A 22,409-nucleotide genomic window follows, 5' to 3' on the forward strand; every position below is an offset into this window, starting at 1 on the left:
TTTAAAGTAATTTCAGTCATCGTAAGTTTTAAACAATCTGCACAATTTCTTTAAGCTGTCTACTAATTTGTCTGATTGAATTCATTTTCAGATGACTAGCTTAGCAGTCTTAATGTTACTTTCTTTGAAGTCCATTGAACAGTCTGCTTGTAGCATTAACAGAGGTGTTGTCTCTTTTACTTAAGCACTATACAACACATTGCCATGTTATGTTATTCTTTAAATACAATGTGATTACTGGTTGTATATGGTATGAATGTTCATTCTTTATTTTCCTGAGGTTTGTTTTGTTTTGGTTTTCAGCAAACTGAAAACAAAGATGTACCTGGCGCTACAGTCCCTGGAGCTCGACCTTACAAAAATGATGCATATGTTCAGGTATAGTAGCACTGCTCTGTGAGTGATAGAATCAGATCTCGGATGACAAATAGATTCTGACTGTTGGCACAGGCACTGTCTTAGTCTGTTACTAAGTTGTGACTGTAAATTAATGTCTTTCTTAAATAAACTTTTTGTTAACCTCTTCTTGAATTCAGAAATGTCAGTCCTTGAACGTTTAAAGATTTACATTGTTTACAAAAAAGTTCAATTATAAGGTTTGCCATATGTCACCAGAACACTGGACAACACTTATTGGCACTTGTTTTCTCAAACATTTAGTATATACGGTTTACTGAACAACATACCAAAGTGAATTGAAGTGTACAAGGTTTTGCAGTTAAAACACTGACATAAAACCACCTTCTATTTAATGGATATTAGTTTTACAATGATTTGTGTTTTCACTGTTCTTGACCTGTAACAATTTGAAGTTGCTAGTCTGACTTTTGATACTGTTATGCTGTAGGTATAAGGAAGGGGTGGGCCTGATGAGGCTTTAACCCTTCTGTATAGTTTAGTATAGACTTTGTCATGGCAATATTTGCTGTTGAACTTTACACTTGGTCACAGCCAATCATAAGAAAATATACTGTAACATAACAAGCTGTGTGTGTGTGTGTGTGAATATATATATATATATATATATATAGCAATCAGTAGGGGCCGCCACCATGTCCCGAAGTTCTGACACAGCCACGAGTTAAATTATTGTGCCATTTATTAACAATGTTATTCTAACAGGGAAGCGTAATCAAAGTATGAGCAGTACAGAAATAATCATTTTCCTTTACTCTCCTCCCTTTTATTTTTATTTATATATATATATATATATATATATATATATATATATATATATATATATATATATATAATAAAATACAGTACTGTGCAAAAGCTTTAGGCAGGTGTGGAAAAAATGCTGTAAACAAAGAATGCTTTCAGAAATATAAATAATGATTGTTTATTGTTATCAATTTACAAAATGCAAAATGAGAGAACAAAAGAAAAATCTAAATCAAATCAATATTTGGTGTTACTACCTTTTGCCTTCAAACCAGCATCAATTCTTATCGGTCCACTTGCACAAAGTCAGGGATTTTGTAGGATTCTAGTCAGGTGTCTGATCAACCAATTATACCAAACAGGTGCTAATGATCATCAATGTCACACGTAGGTTGAAACACAGTCATTAACTGAAACAGAAACAGCTGTGTAGGATGCTTAAAACTGGGAAAGGAACAGCCAAACTCTGCTACCAAGGTGAGGTTGTGGAAGACAGTTTCATGTCATGGCAAGATTGAGCACAGCAACAAGACACGAGGTAGTTCTACTGCATCAGCAAGGTCTCTCCCAGAGAAAGATTTCAAAGCAGACTGGGGTTTCAAGATGTGCTGTTTAAGCTCTTTTGAAGAAGCACAAAGAAACGGGCAACGTTGAGGATCGTAGACGCAGTGGTCGGCCAAGGAAACTTAGTGCAGCAGATGAAAGACACATCAAGCTTATTACCCTTCGAAATTGGAAGATGTCCAGCAGTGCCATCAGCTCAGAACTGGCAGAAACCAGTGGGACCCAGGTACACCCATCTACTGTCCGGAGAAGTCTGGCCAGAAGTGGTCTTCATGGAAGAGCTGCAGCCAAAAAGCCATACCTCCGAAATGGAAACAAGGCCAAGCGACTCAAGTATGCACGAAAACATAGGAACTGGGGTGCAGAATAATGGCAGCTGGTGCTCTGGACTGATGAGTCAAAATTTGAAATATTTGGCTGTAGCAGAAGGCAGTTTGTTCGTCAAAAGCCTGGAGAGCGGTACAATAATGAGTGTCTGCAGGCAACAGTGAAGCATGGTGGAGGTTCCTTGAACGTTTGGGGCTGCATTTCTGCAAATGGAGTTGGAAATTTGGTCAGGATTAATGGTGTTCTCAATGCTGAGAAATACAGGCAGATACTTCTCCATCATGCAATACCATCAGGGAGGCGTATGATTGGCCCCAAATTTATTCTGCAGCAGGACAACGACCCCAAACATACAGCCAAAGTCATTAAGAACTATCTTCAGCGTAAAGAAGAACAAGAAGTCCTGGAAGTGATGGTATGGCCCCCACAGAGCCCTGATCTCAACATCATCGAGTGTGTCTGAGATTACATGAAGAGACAGAAGGATGTGAGGAAGCCTACATCCACAGAAGATCTGTGGTTAGTTCTCCAAGATGTTTGGAACAACCTACCAGCTGAGTTCCTTCAAAAACTGTGTGCAAGTATACCTAGAAGAATTGATGCTGTTTTGAAGGCAAAGGGTGGTCACACCAAATATTGATTTGATTTAGAATTCTCTTTTGTTCATTCACTGCATTTTGTTGACTGATGAAAATAAATGATTAACACTTCCATTTTTGAAAGCATTCTTTGTTTACAGCATTTTTTCACACCTGCCTAAAACGTTTGTGCAGTACTATATATATATATATATATATATATATATATATATATATATATATATATATATATATATATATATATATATATATATATATAATAATATATATAAATAATGTGTATATACAATGGGGCAAAAAAATATTTAGTCAGCCACCAATTGTGCAAGTTCTCCCACTTAAAAAGATGAGAGAGGCCTGTAATTTTCATCATAGGTATGCCTCAACTATGAGAGACAAAATGAGAAAAAAAAATCCAGAAAATCACATTGTCTGATTTTTAAAGAATTTATTTGCAAATTATGGTGGAAAATAAGTATTTGGTCACCTACAAACAAGCAAGATTTCTGGCTCTCACAGACCTGTAACTTCTTCTGTAAGCGGCTCCTCTGTCCTCCACTCGTTACCTGTATTAATGACACCTGTTTGAACTCGTTATCAATATAAAAGACACATGTCCACAACCTCAAACAGTCACACTCCAAACTCCACTATGGCCAAGACCAAAGAGCTGTCAAAGGACACCAGAAACAAAATTGTAGACCTACACCAGGCTGGGAAGACTGAATCTGCAATAGGTAAGCAGCTTGGTGTGAAGAAATCAACTGTGGGAGCAATTATTAGAAAATGGAAGACATACAAGACCACTGATAATCTCCCTCAATCTGGGGCTCCACGCAAGATCTCACCCCGTGGGGTCAAAATTATCACATGAACGGTGAGCAAAAATCCCAGAACCACACGGGGGGACCTAGTGAATGACCTGCAGAGAGCTGGGACCAAAGTAACAAAGGCTACCATCAGTAACACACTACGCCGCTAGGGACTCAAATCCTGCAGTGCCAGATGTGTCCCCCTGCTTAAGCCAGTACATGTGCAGGCCCGTCTGAAGTTTGCTAGAGAGCATTTGGATGATCCAGAAGAGGATTGGGAGAATGTCATATGGTCAGATGAAAAAAACTCTACTCGTCGTGTTTGGAGGAGAAAGAATGCTGAGTTGCATCCAAAGAACACCATACCTACTGTAAAGCATGGGGGTGGAAACATCATGCTTGAGGCTGTTTTTCTGCAAAGGGACCAGGACGACTGATCCATGTAAAGGAAAGAATGAATGGGGCCATGTATCGTCAGATTTTGAGTGAAAACCTCCTTCCATCAGCAAGGGCATTGAAGATGAAACGTGGCTGGGTCTTTCAGCATGACAATGATCCCAAACACACTGCCTGGGTAACAAAGGAGTGGCTTCGTAAGAAGCATTTCAAGGTCCTGGAGTGGCCTAGCCAGTCTCCAGATCTCAACCCCATAGAAAATCTTTGAAGGGAGTTGAAAGTCCGTGTTGCCCAGCGACAGCCCCAAAACATCACTGCTCTAGAGGAGATCTGCATGGTGGAATGGGCCAAAATACCAGCAACAGTGTGTGAAAACCTTGTGAAGACTTACAGAAAACATTTGACCTCTGTCATTGCAAACAAAGGGTATATAACAAAGTATTGAGATGAACTTTTGTTATTGACCAATTTCTGGATTTTTTTTTCTCATTTTGTCTCTCATAGTTGAGGTATACCTATGATGAAAATTACAGGCCTCTCTCATCTTTTTAAGTGGGAGAACGTGCACAATTGGTGGCTGACTAAATACTTTTTTGCCCCACTGTGTATATACACACACATATATATATATATATATATATATATATATATATGATATGTGTATATGCATAAATCGATTTGAAGAATCAACACTCTATCACCTTCAGCTGATCGAGTAAGAACTTCTGCTTAGAATTACATTTTGTAACAACCAAGCAAGTTCCGTTATACAGTCCACGCTTTGTATTTAGGTTTTGAAGGAGCATGATAATACATCCTGCTGTCAGTATAAGACTATGATTTGGCATTGCAGATAGTGTAATGCTGTTCAAAAACTCCACAGGAAAGTTGTCTCTTTCCTGGTCGTCATCAGCTACAATGGAGTCATAACTTAAGTAACATACTCACCATCAATGATGTCAATTACTTGATTGTTAAGTCGTTCAACATCATTTTTTGGGTACAGAATGGCTCATTTGGAAAAGGACGGTGCTATGTCCTTAGAGATTCTGTGTCCAAATATTTCATTAATAATGGAACCATGGCATATCATGGATTCTGGCACTTTAATTAATCAATCGCATTGCTTTATACATTAGCGGTTTAAGCGAGTTTCTCTTTCCTCTGTGGTTTCATTTTGCCGAAATGCTCGCCTCCCTCGTCTATCAGCGGTAAGCGAGTTTCTCTCTCCTTGAAGGTTTTGTATTGCCAATATGTTTGCCTCGCTTGTGTATTAGCGGCTAAGTGAGTTTCTCTTTCCTCGGCAGTTTCACTTTGGCAACGGAGTTGCTTTCTTTCAGCTTCATGCTGTAGCCTCGCACTTCTTTCTTCTTCCAACTCATTAACTTCAGGGTGCCATGGCATGATTTAAATCTAATCAAAGATAAAGGAGCTATGCGGGCCGAACACACACACACACATTCTTATGTGACCACTTTATTAGGTACACTTTGCTAGTACCTGGTTGGACCCCCCCCAGACTACAATTCTTTGTGACATAGATTCAACAAGGTTCATTCCTCTGGGATTTTGGTCCATATTGACATAATAGCATCGTGCAGTTGCTGCAGATTTGTTGACTGCACCTCTTTGATGCAAATTTCCCATTCCACCACATCCCAAAAGTGCTCTATTGGATGGAGATCTGGTGACTAGAGGCCATTTGATTGCAGTGTACTCATTGTCATTTTCAAGAAACCAGTATGAGATGTTTTGATCTTTGTGACATGGTGCCTTATCCTGCTGGAAGTTGCCATCAGAAGATGGGCACAGTGCGATCATAAAGGGATGGACATGGTCAGCAACAATACTCAGGTAGGCTGTGGCATTGAAACAATGCTCAATTGGTACTAAGGGGCCCAAATTGTGCCAAGAACAAGTTACCCACACCATTACACCACCACCATCAGCCTGAACATTTGATACAAGGCAGGATGGATCGACGCTTTAATGTTGTTGACGCCAAATTCTGAACTTACCATCCGAATGTTGCAGCAGAAATTAAGACTCATCAGACCAGGCACTGTCCCACTGATGAGGTTCTGTTTTATGCCAAATCTTGTACCCACTGTAGCTCAAAGGGTCACATTTACTTCTCCTTTATCATTTACTGATAAACTGGCTTCATTGGTGGTGCAACCAGCTGTTGTTTTCTTATTTGTTTATTTTACCAGCACATGCTTCTGTGTACCAAGAACAGACTTGTTGCAATGCTTGTGCTTCTTCACAGTATTGTTAGCGATGCTCATAGGATTATTCTGTTGTTCATTTCTGTTAATTTTGTTTCTCGTACTGCAATGGCCTGCTGCTTATTATGGTATTAGTTAATTTTCCAAATGGATTCTGTTTTTGCTTTTCTGATTTCTGCATTATCCTTAAATTGATTCTAATATACCTGCAAACTGATAATCACCAGTGCTTCTCCTCCTTCCACCTTCTCGTATTTTATTTCTTTTAAATGATGTATCTCATACATTTTTATGTCTTATAGGTTGGCAACCAGTGGCAGTACTTTATACACCATACTTCATGGCAGCGTAGGACTTCTGACTCCTCGGTGTGGAGGTATGTAGTAAATCTGTACAACCTCTATATACGCTGGTGACTTTATTTACTAGATTATGTTTTGAGAACTGTTAATTTGTGCTTCATACAGGTCACTTGATGAATCTCAAATGTTATGTGTCTCCATCTGATGTGCTAGCCTGTGATATGCTTGAAGAAGGAACTGGGGCTCTCCTTCAGCTGAGTGATGTTAATGTCAATGGTAAGCTGCAGTACTGTGTCCAGTGACACATTTTAGGTTTGACATTTAGTTACTTATGGCCTTAGATCACCTGCATCTAGTTGTAGGTTAAAAGAAGGAAGATGTCTAAAATTTGTTAATTAGCTTGTGGTGTCTGTTGTGGGTTTTAGCTGGAAAACCAGGATTTGTGAGGCCATGTACTGGGATGTTAAAATTTTATTTTCTGGGGTGTGATTTTACTGTTCAGTGTGTTTGTATAACTCCTCCTGCCAGCAGTCCCACGGTCTCTGGGCTTGAACGTGTCAGTGACGATTGAAGGAGCTTCATCTATGTACAAGCTTCCCATTGCACCACTGATCACTGGTTCACATCCTGTAGACAACAAAGGGTAAGTCCAGAACCAGGGAGCATAGGGGATTGCCTGACCGCTTTGTCCTATTCCTTTAGCTGTCCCAGGTTCTCATTTTCTCTGAATGTGTTCATTTTGTCCATAGAACACCATCTTTCTCTTCCGTCACCAACTCAAACTGTGTTGATCTGCCAGCCTGTTTTCTCCTGAAGCTTCAGCAACCAATACCCTTTTCTTCAGCATTTATACAGAAGCTAGAGAGCTGCACAGGTATGCCCCAAAGCTGGGTGGCAGTTTAGTGGGGATAAAAGGTTTGGTAGTTATTGTAAAGGAGGATCCATTTGGAGCCTTGAATGGTGGATATTTCAGGAGGTATGGTGTAATAGTCAGGCTGATGATGGTCTGTTTAAAATTATATTGTTCAATATTTACTTGGATCACCATGACGGCGTAAGTAAACCTTTATAAGAAGGAGTAGATCTGTTCCTTATGTATGTTGGACGTATGCTAAGTGGGTTATTCTGTAACAGAAAGATGATGGGGGGCATTATGTAGTGAATCAGAAGTTCCTCATCATAAGAGATGGTAGCTGGGAGACTCTTTTTCTTCTGCTACCCACTACAGTGTTCACCTACCAAGTGTGGGTAGTGCCAGAGATTGTTAGCTAGCACTTTAATGGAAGGCCGCATATAGGGCGATGGATCTCTGCACTGCTCCCAGCTGTACTGGGGAGAATTATGCTTAACCTCCCAGTATCCTACACCTGTATTATAGTATCTCTCTATTGTCTATGTTTAAAGCTTCCTTCATAAAAATGGAGCATAGCAAACCCTTCTGGTTACTCTTTATGTACTTTATATACAGCTTATGTAATTGTTTAATGTAATTTTTAACAGGCAAATTTATAGACCAATTCCTGACCTGTACCTCCTAGGCTCCTTTCAGGTCTGTCGTCCTTCACAATATGTTCATATTCTCAATACACTTTTCTAACAGGAATTCCCATTCCTGACTTGGCCCCATCCCGGACACCTTTGTATGAACTCATTACTCAGTGCAAATTACAAGAGGAAGGCGGCCCACCACTTTCAGCACATGGCATGCGTTTCTATGCTGTAAGTTCTTGGTTGTTGTCTCTCTGCTCTTTCCTTCTGACATGTTTTCACTTACTGCCTTTCACTGTTTCTGTTCAAGCCTTATGTGACCCATCTCTCTTTTACCTCCCTTTCTTTCCTGATTGCTCCTTGCTTTATTTATTTATTTATTTTTCATTTATTCATTTATTTTGCAGATTTTAGTTCTCATTTTAGTCATATTATCCTTATCCTTACCCTCCCATCGGCTTATCTGCTGTGTTTCCTGACATGCAACTTTCTACTTTCCTGTCTCTTTCCGTTCCTAGTTTTCTTTTGAACCATTTCCTCTCTTTTCATTTACACTCTTTGTTACCTTTCACCCTCTTTCTCCTCCCTTGCTCCACTCATGGCCTCCCATTTTCATGCCTCTTGTTTATTTTTGTTTTTTCTTTCCACTGCTTATGTTCCTCTTTCTCTCTCTCTCTCTCTCTCTTTCTCTTTCTCTAGCTGATATGGGCTAAGAGACCTCTCATTAAAAAAGTATATATTCTTATCACCCTGACACTACTTTTCCGCAGTCTTTACCAGGACAACAGCACTGTTACTTCTTGAACAGTGATGCGCCAGTGCATAATGGTCAATGTCTGCAAGGGACACTCCTGTCGAAGATTCCATTCCGTCACCCAGCCCAGGTTCCTGGACTGCTGGATCTGATCCGCCATCAAGCAACATACAACACGCTGATAGGTAGCTGTGTCAAGCGTACTGTTCTCAAAGATGGTGAGTAGTGGTAATGTCTTTCAATATTTACAAGCACACTCAATTTTTCTTTTTCTTTGTACACAGAAAAACAAGATGGGTTTAAATTAATATAGTATATCCAGTCTATAGTGTCAAGCAGGTGTGTGCTTACTCCTTGGATTTTCTTACTGTGCAGAGAATACAGCTTGTAAGTAATGAATTTAGCTTCATTAAAATCCACATAATCTCATTGCCTTATGATGTGTCAATTAAGATTAAGTCAAGCTGGCACCAACGTGAGCGTTTCCTGGGCGAATAGGAAAGAGCAGCCCCAGTGGTGATGAGGTGCTATTGACACCTGTATAAAATTAAACTGCTTTCAGATGGTGGGCAGTACGTTGTTTAGGAGCAGCATTGCCAGGTTGGGCTTATCACATTTCAGAGATGATTTTGTGTGTATGTGTGTGTTTTTCCTATTTTGGGTGCAATCAGTGCCTATAGAACATTTATACAACCTTTCAAAATAATTATTTTTTGGCTTAAGTTTAAGGATCATTATGAGAAAAACCCCTAAGTAAAAAACCAAATGTTCATACTTTAAGGGAATCAATTCAAAATTAAAAAAAGACTGTATTCTGGCTAAATAATCCAGCCTTTTTTCTTAGATTTCTGTCAACATAGAACACTTGCAGATGTCAATGTCTGCCAGTTTCTCTTTATGGAACTGTTGACATGCCGTCATGTTGCCAGGATACTGTGGACACTCTTGATGAAATTCCTCAGATTTTCAGCTGGTTTGAGGTTGGAACTTCAAGAATGTTGGCTTATTTTTCAGCCATGCCAGGATCACTCAGGCGATATTCCAGATTCATTGTCCTATTATAACATAAACTTGACTGAATATTTGCTAGACTCCTTTAAGTCAGGGTGCACTACAGTTCTTTACAATCCTTTTTAAATAATTGGAGTGCAGGGAGGTTAAAGGACTTTACACAGTGAGGTTTGAAATCCAATGTTCTAAACATTACGGCATATTACCTGCCTGAAGTTTAGCTCCTGCCATTAATGGCCAAAAATTAAGAGAGCAGTTGTGATGATAAAAGATAGACTTTGAAAAAATGAAACTAAAAATAAACCGGTAATGCAAATTTATATGAAATCTAAACCCAAGAAACAGGTTTTGTGAAGTGCCAAGTATAACAAAACCAAGAGGAATTTGAATTAAGAAATCAGAAAGACGGGGGGGTCTGGGGGGGGGACAACAAAGAAAACCCAAAACAAAGAAAAACAGTACTTATGTGACTGATTTTGTTCTTAACATGACTCTGGACAGACAACTTCCTATCTTGGGTCTGAGCACAAGTGTTGGCAGAATCAGTGTGAACTAAGGTACGTTATAAAATAATCAAGCATTATTATATATGACTGAAGTTAGAAAGGACAACCTAAAACATGAGACTCTTTATGCAAAAAAAAAAAAAAGCAAATGGTTATGAGTAAAATCACTTTTGCTGTAGACAGATGCTGATTTTGTTTGTGTATGTTTACAGTACACAGTGCACCACCAATAGTGAAAAGAAAACATTTTCAATTTCAGTGCACATAATAAATATCAACCCGGGGAGTGTGGAAGAGAGGTGAAAAAGAGAGTGCAGGCAGGGTGGAATGGGTGGAGAAGAGTGTCAGGAGTGATTTGCGACAGACAGGTATCAGCAAGAGTGAAAAGGAAGGTCTACAGGACTGTAGTGAGACCAGCTATGTTATATGGGTTAGAGACGGTGGCACTGACCAGAAAGCAGGAGACAGAGCCGGAGGTAGCAGAGTTAAAGATGCTAAGATTTGCATTGGGTGTGACGAGGATGGACAGGATTAGAAATGAGGACATTAGAGGGTCAGCTCAGGGTGGACAGTTGGGAGATAAAGTCAGAGAGGCGAGATTGCGTTGGTTTGGACATGTGCAGTGGAGAGATGCTGGATATATTGGGAGAAGGTTGCTAAGGATAGAGCTGCCAGGGAAGAGGAGAAGAGGAAGGCCTAAGAGAAAGTTTATGGATGTGGTGAGAGAGGACATGCAGGTGATGGGTGTGACAGAGCAAGATGATGAGGACAGAAAGATATGGAAGAAGATGATCCGCTGTGGCAACCCCTAACAGGAGCAGCTGAAAGAAGAAGAAGAAGAATATTTTACTGCCAAAATCACTGGCTTAAGTATAAAATGTCATGTACATGACACATCAGATTTCTTGTTCTTAATGTTTTTTATTTCCAACCTTTATTTTTTATTAGTTTACACCTACTCTCCCATAAAGTAGGATATTGTGTATTAACCTTCATCCAATCTTCTTTGTTTCTGAGCAAATGTCCACCCTTAACACAAGGCTGCCTTCAAAACACCCCTGTAGGGTTATCATTCTTGGTTAAGATGTGGCATTTGGGTTTTAATCAAGCATTTTCCAATTTAGGTAGAAAAAAAAATTCTGCATTTCTTTTAATATTGTGTTTTGCGTTTCTCAGTGCATCATGTTTATGCCACAGTGTGAAACAGGCCAGAAATATGAAAACTTTGGGCTGTAAGATGCTAAAATTGAGCAGTCAATGAGACAAAGACCTGCAGCTCCATGAGAGTTGCTGCTGTTTTCTAATTGGGCAGTCAGTCTGATGTAGCAAAGCCTGGGTGCCACCATCCATCTTCCACTAGTTAGTGACGATAATCTCTGCATTCTGACTACTTAGTGCCTTTGAAATTTCCAGACAAGCATTTTTTTTTCCTCAGCATTTCCTTGTAGGTTGCTTGAAAGCACTTTACTATCTTTAGCTGAGTCTTGACTATGGACTACAGAAAAGGTGATATTCTTCAGTAATAACATGCATTGTGATTGAATAGAGCTAGACCAGGGGTAGGCAACGTCGGTCCTGGTGAGCCGCAGTGGCTACAGGTTTTCATTCCAACCCAATTGCTTAATTAGAAACCAATCATTGCCAATCTCAGACCTTATTTCATTTTATGGCTTGTTAGTCTGTGCAATGTAAGGCTCTTATATCGTAGATTTTTTTCCTTTCCAAAGATATCATCCAAATGATATGAAGCCTAAAACAGATCATTTTCAGTCTGTCACATTTTTCTATTAAGTGTTTTATTAAATCAAACAGTGCATGATGAACACACACAGATGTAATTGGAAAAAAGCTAGCTGGAGAACTGCTGGCTGCTTTGTCTTTTACATCTTATTGCTAATAAGGAGCAATTAAAACACTGAATGCAGCAGTTTAAGATTGAAATAAGCAATTAAGGTTGGAGAACCTTAACAAGCGAGACCACTAAAATGAAGCATCAAAATGTCACTTAAGCAATATGTGCTTCATCAGCAATAATTGAGTTCTCGTTAAGGAACTGGGTTGGAACAAAAACCTGCACATACTGCGGCTCACCAGGACCGACGTTGCCTACCCCTGAGCTAGACTTATAGTATAGTTTTTGTTTTTTTTTGTTTGTTTGTTTTTTTTACTATTGTTAATACTATTTTTACTATTTACTTTTAATATAAAAACTAAGTTTTTTTTTTTTTTTTTTTTTTTTTTACTATTAAGTTTATGAATTTTTAAGCATTTGTTTTTCACTTGGAGGTTGTCTTTTACAATGTGTATACAAAATTATAAAGCATAACTTAAGGTGTCATGATTTTAGGTCAAACGATCAGACTGCCTGAGTATTTTATTAAAAACTAGGGGGCTTTGCCCCCTGCTCGATTTGCTTGCCCACCCCCTTCGCCCCCCGGGGCACGTTACGTACCAGCCACTTTGTGTCTCTGCCTCTCGCGTTGTGAAGAGGTGGGGGTGAAATCATGCTAAGGAGATGTGGTCGCTCCTCTGAAACCCCCTCTTAAACGGTGATACAATGGGAAACAAATACATTTTTTTTTTTTTTTTAACCTGCTCTGTGCTCGATCAGCTGGATTGCTGCATCTGCTGCTGCTTGTGCCGAGCTGCGTGGTCTGCATGTCACGCAGCGCTTCAAACATTTAAAAGCCTGTACAGCAGCTGACCTTTTTTTGTCTCACTGCCTTGTCTAGCGGGAATTCAAGTGTCTCGGAGAAACTCGCGTCTCGTCTCCTCCTCAGCCTTCCAAGATTTTTTATTATAATAGAGAGACATAGCAGAAGGAACAAAAGAAAGGGAAAAAAATGTGTAATGACAAAGCATACAAGGAGTGAAGTACTTGTCAGTAGGGACTGGCATTTCAAACGTATCCATAGTTATCCTAATTTAAAAAGCATTTTCAGGACATTTTACCACTTGTGCAGGAAGAGGTTTGGAGTGTAACTGGGTGTGGCTGTGGACCGCTGGTGGGCTGCCTATTTGCACTTCTTTTATTGTTTCTGCAGGCAAGAAACTGTGGAGTGACATTATTTCAGTCCCAAAAGGAGTTATAGCTTGTGCGCAAATGGCAGATGCTTTCCACCTGCTCTTCAGCCAGTCACCTACCTTAGCTCTTGTACAGCAAGTCTTCTTTTAAGGATAGGTCACCATAGAGTTTTTAGGAAAACTGGAGATGGCTGTGACACTTCCATGCTGAATATTTGCTGTTCACTTTTGCGGTGGCTTCTCCTTTTCTTTGGAATGGTTTGCCTTATTACTGTACCAGTAAACCCCTGATTCTCTAAAGAATTGCAAATCCAAGAATGGCAATCACTTTCTGTTCCCTCCGATCTTAGGAGAGATGAAAAATCATGGAGGGTGGGAGCGTCCTGGGAAAATTTTAATTTAATTAAATAAATATATTTGTACTATCTTTAACCAATTTATTAAAACTAAAATTGAAATGTAATTGTTATTTCATTTAAGTCCAAAAATGTCTTTGAGTTGCTGCACTCATAAGTAAAAAAAATATATGGGTGCAAAGGTTTAAATGAAGTAAATTGGACACAAAAAATTCACAAAATGGTAAATTCAAAATAGTTAATCAAAAATTTTCTTATAAACAATATTTTTGGTAAAGATGGCTTCCTGTCCTTGAATCAGCTGTCCCTGGTATGGAGTAGTTAAAACCTTCACTTTAACATCATACGAACGCCGAACTCTTGAAAAGGCAACATAAAGTTGTCCATGTCCAAATACAGGCTCAGATAGGTACAGTAGATCCCTACTTTGTCCATGGTTTGTCCTTGGGATTTGTTGATCGTCATGGCAAATGCAGACTTAATGGGAAATTGGCGTCGTTTAAGTTTAAAAGGTAATTCCAGGTCAGAACTTGTAAGGTCAATTCTGGGAATTAAAACAGTATCGCCAGTATGGGATCCCGTAAGCACTTGTGCCTCAATAACATGTTGTCTCATGCTGTTCACGACCAACCGTGTACCGTTGCATAAACCTTGTTTAGTGTTAAGGTTTCTAAATAGCATGACTATTGTCTCTACTTTAAGTTTAAGATTGTGTTGTGGTAATCCGGCCGGGTTAATAGTGTTTAAATATTCTAATGGGAAATTAAGATGCTCACTTTCGTCTTCAGAATCAACACTGTCAGGACTTAGAAAGATGTGGCTTTCTGCAGGAAGCAATCCAATCACTTGGGTTATTTATCCGGTCAACGTCAATATTCTATGGACATAATATAGCCCGGTGTGTCAAAAGTGGTATCTGGTCTAATGATATTGCTTTACCAAAAACCTCAGTTACCAAGTCGTCGCAAATAAAGGCGTGAGGGATTTCAATAATATCTGGCTGAAGTTCAAACACATTGGTAAGGTTTCCATTTCCCAGTTGCAACAACCAATTTGTATATTCTGTATCTGTACACCGCATGTTCTCTACCAATCCGTTTGACTCTGAGGCGCTGTGCGCGTGCGCTTTCGGCATTGGTTGCTTCTGGCGTCTGGCATCTGTGCATATATACAACCTTCGTTTAATAATGAAGATATTAATTCCACTTCAACACTGACCATTTGTAAGTCATCTTTAAAGACTTATCTCTTCCTGCTGGCATTTGACCCTGCAAGAGGTTGACATTATGTTTGTATATGTTGGCTCATGTACATTCATGATTATAAATACAGTTGTGCTTGAAGGTTTGTGAACCCTTTAGAATTTTCTCTATTTCTGCATAAATATGACCTAAAACATCATCAGATTTTCACTCAAGTCCTAAAAGTAGATAAAGAGAAACCAGTTAAACAAATGGGACAATAATACTATACTTGGTCATTTATTTATTAAGGAAAATGATCGAATATTACATATTTGTGAGTGGCAAAAGTATGTGAACCATTGCTTTCTGTATCTGGTGTGACCCCCCTTTGCAGCAATAACTGCAACTAAACATTTCCGGTAACTGTTGATCAGTCCTGCACACCGGCCTGGTGGAATTTTAGCCCATTCCTTCGTACAGAACCACTTAAACTCTGGGATGTTGGTGGGTTTCCTCACATTAACTGCTCGCTTCAGGTCCTTCCACAACATTTCGATTGGATTAAGGTCAGGACTTTGACATGGCCATTCCGAAACATTAACTTTATTCTTCTTTAACCATTCTTTGGTAGAATGACTTGTGTGCTTAGGGTCGTTATCTTGCTGCATGACCCACCTTCTCTTGAGATTCAGTTCATGGACATGTCCTGACATTTTCCTTTAGAATTCTCTGATATAATTCAGAATTCATTGTTCCATCAATGAAGGCAAGCCGTCCTGGCCCAGATGCAGCAAAACAGGTCCAAACCATGATACTACCACCACCATGTTTCACAGATGGGATAAGGTTCTTATGCTGGAATGCAGTGTTTTCCTTTCTCCAAACATAACACTTTTCATTTAAACCAAAAAGTTCTATTTTGGACTCATCCGTCCACAAAACATTCTTCCAATAGCCTTCTGGTTTGTCCACGTGATCTTTAGCAAACTGCAGATGAGCAGCAATGTTTTTTTTGGAGAGCAGTGGCTTTCTCCTTGCAGTCCTTCCATGCACACCATTGTTGTTCAGTGTTCTCCTGATGGTGGACTCGTGAACATGAACATTAGCTGATGTGAGAGAGGCCTTCAGTTGCTTAGAAGTTACTCTGGGGTCCTATGTGACCTCGCCGACTATTACACGCCTTGCTCTTGGAGTGATCTTTATTGGTTGACCACTCCTGGGGAGGGTAACAATGGTCTTGAATTTCCTCCATTTGTACACAATCTGTCTGACTGTGGATTGGTGGAATCCAAACTCTTTAGAGATGGTTTTGTAACCTTTTCCAGCCTGATGAACATCAACAGCTCTTTTTCTGAAGTCCTCAGAAATTTCCTTTGTTCGTGCCATGATACACTTCCACAAACATGTTGTGAAGAGCAGACTTTGATAGATCCTGTTCTTTAAATAACACAGGGTGCCCACTCACACCTGATTGTCATCCCATTGATTGAAAACACTGGAGTCGAATTTCACCTTCAAACTAACTGATAATCCTAGCGGTTCACATACTTTTGCCACTCACAAATATGTAATATTCGATCATTTTCCTCAACAAATAAATGACCAAGTGTAATATTTTTGTCTCATTTGTTTAACTGGTTTCTCTTTCACTACTTTTAGGACTTGAGTGAAAATCTGATGATGTTTTAGGTGATATTTATGCAGAAATATAGAAAATTCTAAAGGGTTCACAAACTTTCAAGCAGAACTGTATGTATGCTCGAGGGTATGTATTTTGAGTTTATCTTTTATGTAATGGTTAAGTTTGCAGTTTTGTGGTGCATATATAAATTTTTTAATTGCTTCTTTTACCATTTTTAGTACAGTACTTTGGTTCAGTTTTGGCTGTTGAATGTGCTTTATAAATAAAGTTTGACTTGACTTGCATTAATCAGACTCATTTGATTAGTTGAAAGTTTGCTACCAAATTATAAGCATAATGCTGAGCACCTTTTAAAGGAGGCTTTTTTTTTTACCAGTAAGCAGATAGTATTTTAATTTGTAAAGAATAATCGCTGAAAGTTTGCTTGCATGTGCAGCAGTGATGCCACAGTGATGTCATCTCCTTGTACTTCTGATGTCTAAGGTTTGAGTTGCCTAGTTGTCGCATGTGTGTGGATTTTGCACTTGCACCCATGTCTGTGTAGTTTTTTTCCCCTATGTACTGATGTTTTTTTACCCAAAGATGTGCATGTTAAGTTAGTTGACCGCTTTAAACTAGTCCTATGGATTTGCTACTGAGTGAGACCTGCAATGAACTGGCACTCCTGCCTTTTATCCAGTGTAGCTGGGATAGGCTGCAGCCCCCTATAAATTAAATGAAATGGCTTTGTTACACTCCTGGGATATTCGTGTACATACCTGCTAATGTGATGCAGTACCAGGGATTCCATAGTGAACGAGATTAGACATTTATGTAGTGTTTTAAGCTACAACTGATAGGGCAAGCATTTTTTTTTTTTTACTAGCATGTTATTTTAAATTAAACCCTAGTGCGTATAAATTGCAAAGACAAAAGTTATATGTGCACAACAAATAGGGAAAAGTCAGTGGAATCTTTCAATAAGCCTAATCAGTAGTTTACTGTTTCTTTCTCATATCAAGATTCTCCCGGCCTCCTCCAGTTTGAGGTGTGTCCGCTCACAGACACGAGCTTCAGCATTTCCTTTCAGCACCCTGTCAATGAGTCCCTAGTCTGTGGTGAGTATTTTCACTGTCATTCGATGCTTGATCTCTAAATTGTATCTTATGACCAGTGATGGATAAGTAGGCAGACCATGGTGGCTGCTCAAAGAGTCTCACCCCTGTTGTCTTTTCTCCTCCTGCCCTTTAGTGGTAATGGATGTCATGGATTCCCATCGGGTGTACTGCAAGCTCTACAAAGGGTTGTCAGATGCCCTTATTTGTACGGATGACTTCATCACCAAAGTGGTGGAGAGGTAGGAATACTTTTTTGTGTTCTTCCTCCTTTATCGTATCATTTTGCATCATAATGGTTCTCCTATTCGTATTTTTGCTTCTGTGTCTACTTTTTTTTCATCTCATAACTGACCAGGGTTTTTGTTTTTGTCTCTTTTCCTCTGTGCCTTCTTTTTGGCATCTTCCATCTCATCTTCACCCATGGTTCTCATATTTCTTTTTTTCCTCTATGTCTAGGTGCATGTCCATCCCTGTAACAATGCGTGCTATTCGTCGGAAGGCTGAGACAATACAAGCCGACACACCAGCTTTGTCCCTTATTGCTGAGACTGTGGATGCAATACCGAAAAGTCGTTTACCACACACTGGAAGCCCTGAGTACAGCATGGGCACTGGTGGGAGTGGTGGAACTGGGAACAGCCAGCTAGGCACCCCTGGAGGAAGTTGTGGCAGTGGTGGAAATTCTTTTTTGGGCCCGATCACTTTATTTGACATGGGGTTGGGTCTGAAAGATCGCCAGGCAGCTGGAGTAGGAAGCACAGGAGGTGGGCCAAGTCTAGGAAGTGGTTCTGGACCAGGGGAAAGCTCCAATCCTGTGAGTGGAGTGCCAGCACATACAGATGACTTCAACAAAGTCACCCAAAATCCAATTCTCACTAGTCTTCTGCAGATCACAGGCAGTGTAGGGTCTAGTCCTACTCCGCCTCCATCTTCAGGTCAACCTCATCTCACACCACCTCCGGTGTCCTCTCCGGCCAGCAATACCAAGAACCATCCCATGCTTATGAATCTCCTAAAAGACAATCCCGCTCAAGACTTCTCCAGCTTATATGGCTCAAGCAATTTAGAAAGACAAAATTCTGCAGGATCTCCTCTGACAGATCCATCTGGAGCACCCACTGCTTCTGGTAGTAAGCCCAAAAAAAAGCGCCCAAGGGCCTCTGCTTCCATGTCAGACAAAAGTGGAAATGGTGGCATGTGTCTGACCAAGCCTCAGCACCAAACCGAGGATGACTTTCACAGAGAATTGTTTTCTATGGATGTTGATGCTTCACAAAACCCGATTTTTGATGTTGGCATACCTGGAGATGGTTTAGACACTCCTCACAACATCACCCCTGCCCCCAGCCAGTGTGGTACCCCTCCTGCAGGAGTGGTTGTGGGTGGTGTGGCCCCAACCTATCATCACTCCTTACCTTCACACCCGCATGCCTCACATGGACTTGCCCCACAAGGCAGGATGGTTAGACTCTCCAGCTCGGACAGCATTGGTGCAGATGTGAATGACATCCTGTCAGATATTGCTGAACAGACTTCAAAGATTTCTGGTGTAGGAGGCAGCCATGTTCACACTCATGCTGGGAGCATAGGTGGTGATGACAGTGGGACGCTGGGTACACCCGTCAGAGACTCTTCAAGCTCGGGGCAGGGCAGCACACTGTTTGACACTGATGTTTTTGCTGCAGGCAGCAATGAAAATCCTTTTGCCACAGATCCAGCTGACCTTCTGGCAGAGGCTGCTACAGCCACTACACCCAACAGTGACTCATCATCTAATAATTTCTTTGCGGACACAGATTTCAATCCTGAGCTACTGCAAAGTCAGGGTTTTCCACAAAACTACTTTGATGAAAGCAGTCACAGCGGAGATGGAGACATAGAAATGGCCAAGCCATACAGCAGCGGAGTCTCACAGTCTCAGTCAGGTGCACAGTCAACACCAATTCCTCAAAACCCCAGTCAGGGTCAACATCACCTTCCAGATACTTCAATGAAGGACCCTTTTGAAATGAATGTATTTGGGGGAAGTGGAGGAGGCGGTAAGCCCCCTTTAGGGAGTCTCATGTCAAGTTCAGATGTAGGGGAGCCTCCTTTAACTCATACAGGTGGAAATCAGAGTCCGTCGATGTCCATAATAGGCGGGTCAGGTGGAGGCAGTGGGATTTTGGATGGAGAATTTGGAAAGGGTGACTCATCAAAGTCCAGTAAACAGCTTCAGCAGCAGATGAGAGGGATTAGCTGCAAAGACGGGAATGGCTCGGGAAGCCTAGGAGGCTCCTGCATGACCGGTGGAGGCCTGTCTTCTGAGGCTAAGGGAAAGCGTAGCCGCACTCCGTCTAGCGACGGTAAGAGTAAAGAAAAGGCAGCAAAGCGAAAGAAGATTGACCCTGAGGGGAAGTCTCCTTCCCACAGTTCTGCAAGTCGCCCTTTCACTCCTCCTGCCAGTGTCAGTGGGACTAGCGGTGGATCAAAATCTCCAGGGACCTCCGGCAGGTCACAGACTCCCCCTGGAGGAGCTACGGGAGCTGGAGGTGCAACTCCCCCCATCCCTAAAATTACCATCCAGATCCCAAAAGGAACTCTGGCTGGAGTGAAGACCTCTTCCCATAGCGGGTACACCTCAAGTAGCTCTGGGGGTGGCAGTGGAAGTGGGGGAGGAGGAGGAGGTAGTAAAAGTCACCACTCCCATTCCTCCTCCTCTTCCTCGAGCAAAACTAAAAGTGGTAAATCTGAGGGTTCCCTGACGCAAGGGGGAGCGAGCGGGGGGTCTAGTGGAATGTATTCTTCAGGGGTAAGTGGCAATACCATGGGAGGGAACTCTTTATCTAAAGCTGCCTCTCTAGGTGGAGGCAAGCCTGGTTCTTCCCCTGTGGCTAAACACGGACTGAGCAGTACAGGAGGGGCAGGTGGCAGTAAGATTAAACCACAAGGGGGCAAACCGCCTGCCTCTCTCATCAACCCCACGTTAGGGAAGCCAAGCATCTCGCCATCCCACTCCAGGAGTAGTGGTGGCACAAGTAGTTCTGAAAAACTGTCTTCTCCAATGAAGCAGCAGCAAGTACCAGGAACACCCCCATCCTCTAAAGCGAAGTCACCAATCGGATCTGGGGGGTCCCATATATCTGGTACAGGAGGTGGGAGCAGTTCAAAATCTTCTGGCAGTGGGCTAGGGTCCCAAAAGCAAACAGGAAGCACATCATCCTCCAGTTCTTCATCTACTTCATCCACTTCTAGCTCTTCATCTAGTTCCTCCTCATTCTCAACTGGATCACAGTCCCAATATGGTACTGGAGGTGGGGGCACCAACCCAAATGCAAAAGGAAAGTCTCCTAGCAGAAACAAGAAGCCATCACTGACCGCTGTCATTGACAAACTGAAGCACGGTGTTGGGACTTCGGTAGGACCTGAGGAAGGAGGAGACGGTGGTGTACCCTCCAGCATGGCACCATCATCTCAGCATGGCATGAGCTCTAAGCATAATCTAGCCACAGGCCAAGGAGGGGACTACTCCTCTGGGAAGAGGGAGAAGAATGATAAGGACAAATCTAAAGTATCCATGTCGAGTGGAGGATCTGGTGACAAAAAGTCTTTGGACTCTAAAAATGTGGGTAGCACCGGAGTGGCCAAAATTATCATCAGCAAACCAGATGGTGGCTCGCCCAGCATTAAAGCTAAGGTGACTCTGCAGAAGCCCGGAGATGTATCGGCTGATGGACTCCGGCCACAGCTTTCCACTTCTAAGGCATATGGCTCCCCTCTTTTCAGTGGCTCCACTCCCAAACATGAGCGCTGCTCCCCGAGTCATAGCAAGTCTCCTGGCTACACTCCTCAGAACAACGACAGCGAAAGCGAGTCCGGGAGCAGCTCAGTCGCTGAGAAGTCGCACCAAAACAGCCCCAGCTCTGATGACGACCACTCGCTACGGCCACTGCAGCAGCAGCAACACGAGTACAGCACAGGCAGCGAGAAACACAAGAAGCACAAGAAAGAGAAGAAGAAGCAGAAGGATCGAGACAAGGAACGGGACAGGGAACGAGACAAGGAGAGGGACAAGGAGCGCGAGAAGAAAAAGTCCTCATTCGGCCACAGCCTAAAGTCAGATGGCTGGTCCAAGTCCCCAATCACATCAGTTGACGCTTCCTTGTCACTGTTGGGTTCTGAACGGCCATCCCGTCCCAGCCCAGGGTACCTACGGAGCGAGGACGATGACCTCATGGATTCGGCACTAACTGGAAATCTGGACTCGTTCCTTGGCAAGTAGGGATGAACACTGAAACAAGAATCTTGATGGCAGAGGTCTGCTCGAGAAGGGAGACTGTGGTGGCCTGGAGTTTTGCTTCAAGATTCCCAAGTTGTTCTTTTTTTTTTTTTTTTTGGGAGACCCCTTCCATCCCACAAAAATGGATGGTTGATGCTTCATGGACTGAGCGGTTAGCCTAACAGTATTGGAGCACCGTGGTAGCCTTGCTCTGCCAATCACAAGGCTTCTCAGTGCCATGGCGGTCAACCTTGAGCTGTGCACAGAAGCGAGCCATTTAAAAGGGAACCGGACAACAACAACAGTGACGTTTTTAGTTACGGTATTTTAGTGTTTTTAAATATCTTAAATTCTTTTTATTGCTTTTAACATGGCTGTTGAGATGCAATATGTTTGTCATTTAAATATTTGATTGTTTTTTTTTTCTTTCTTTAATAAAAAAAAGGTTTAAAATTTTAAAAAGATAGAAGTTCGGTAAAAACAAATGTAGGCAAGAGGTGATCAAAAAGACTTGCGTCTGAACCTTAAAGGGGTAACCTGTGGTTTTAATTTTGTACAGTGGCAGTAAAAATGAATTCACCCTTCCTGGGCTCGTCACAATTTATTGTTAACACAACAATGGACCCCAGTGGATTGAATTTGGCGTTTTGACACTGACCAACAGAAACAAGTCTCTTTAATGCCCGAGTGAAAGCTG

At 41.5% G+C, this 22,409-nt stretch overlaps 1 protein-coding gene across 4 annotated transcripts in view; it reads left to right on the forward strand.

The window, feature by feature from the left end:
* The window catches only part of med1 (mediator complex subunit 1), a 36,752-nt gene extending 14,565 nt beyond the window's left edge, over positions 1 to 22,187 (forward strand). For 2 of the 4 annotated variants that reach the window (XM_028818670.2, XM_051919070.1), the window contains 10 exons: positions 304 to 378; positions 6,393 to 6,466; positions 6,558 to 6,668; positions 6,921 to 7,035; positions 7,142 to 7,266; positions 7,993 to 8,111; positions 8,651 to 8,852; positions 17,359 to 17,454; positions 17,588 to 17,693; positions 17,911 to 22,187. In XM_028818670.2, the coding sequence (XP_028674503.2) occupies positions 304 to 378; positions 6,393 to 6,466; positions 6,558 to 6,668; positions 6,921 to 7,035; positions 7,142 to 7,266; positions 7,993 to 8,111; positions 8,651 to 8,852; positions 17,359 to 17,454; positions 17,588 to 17,693; positions 17,911 to 21,715 (4,828 nt within the window). In that variant the 3' untranslated portion in view covers positions 21,716 to 22,187. The remainder of the gene's footprint in view (positions 1 to 303; positions 379 to 6,392; positions 6,467 to 6,557; positions 6,669 to 6,920; positions 7,036 to 7,141; positions 7,267 to 7,992; positions 8,112 to 8,650; positions 8,853 to 17,358; positions 17,455 to 17,587; positions 17,694 to 17,910) is intronic. The other 2 variants (XM_051919071.1, XM_051919072.1) reach the window with 1 other exon arrangement.
* Positions 22,188 to 22,409: the final 222 nt, after the last annotated feature.

This window comes from Erpetoichthys calabaricus, chromosome 14 (genome assembly GCF_900747795.2).
Source record: "Erpetoichthys calabaricus chromosome 14, fErpCal1.3, whole genome shotgun sequence".
Lineage (NCBI taxonomy): Eukaryota > Metazoa > Chordata > Cladistia > Polypteriformes > Polypteridae > Erpetoichthys > Erpetoichthys calabaricus.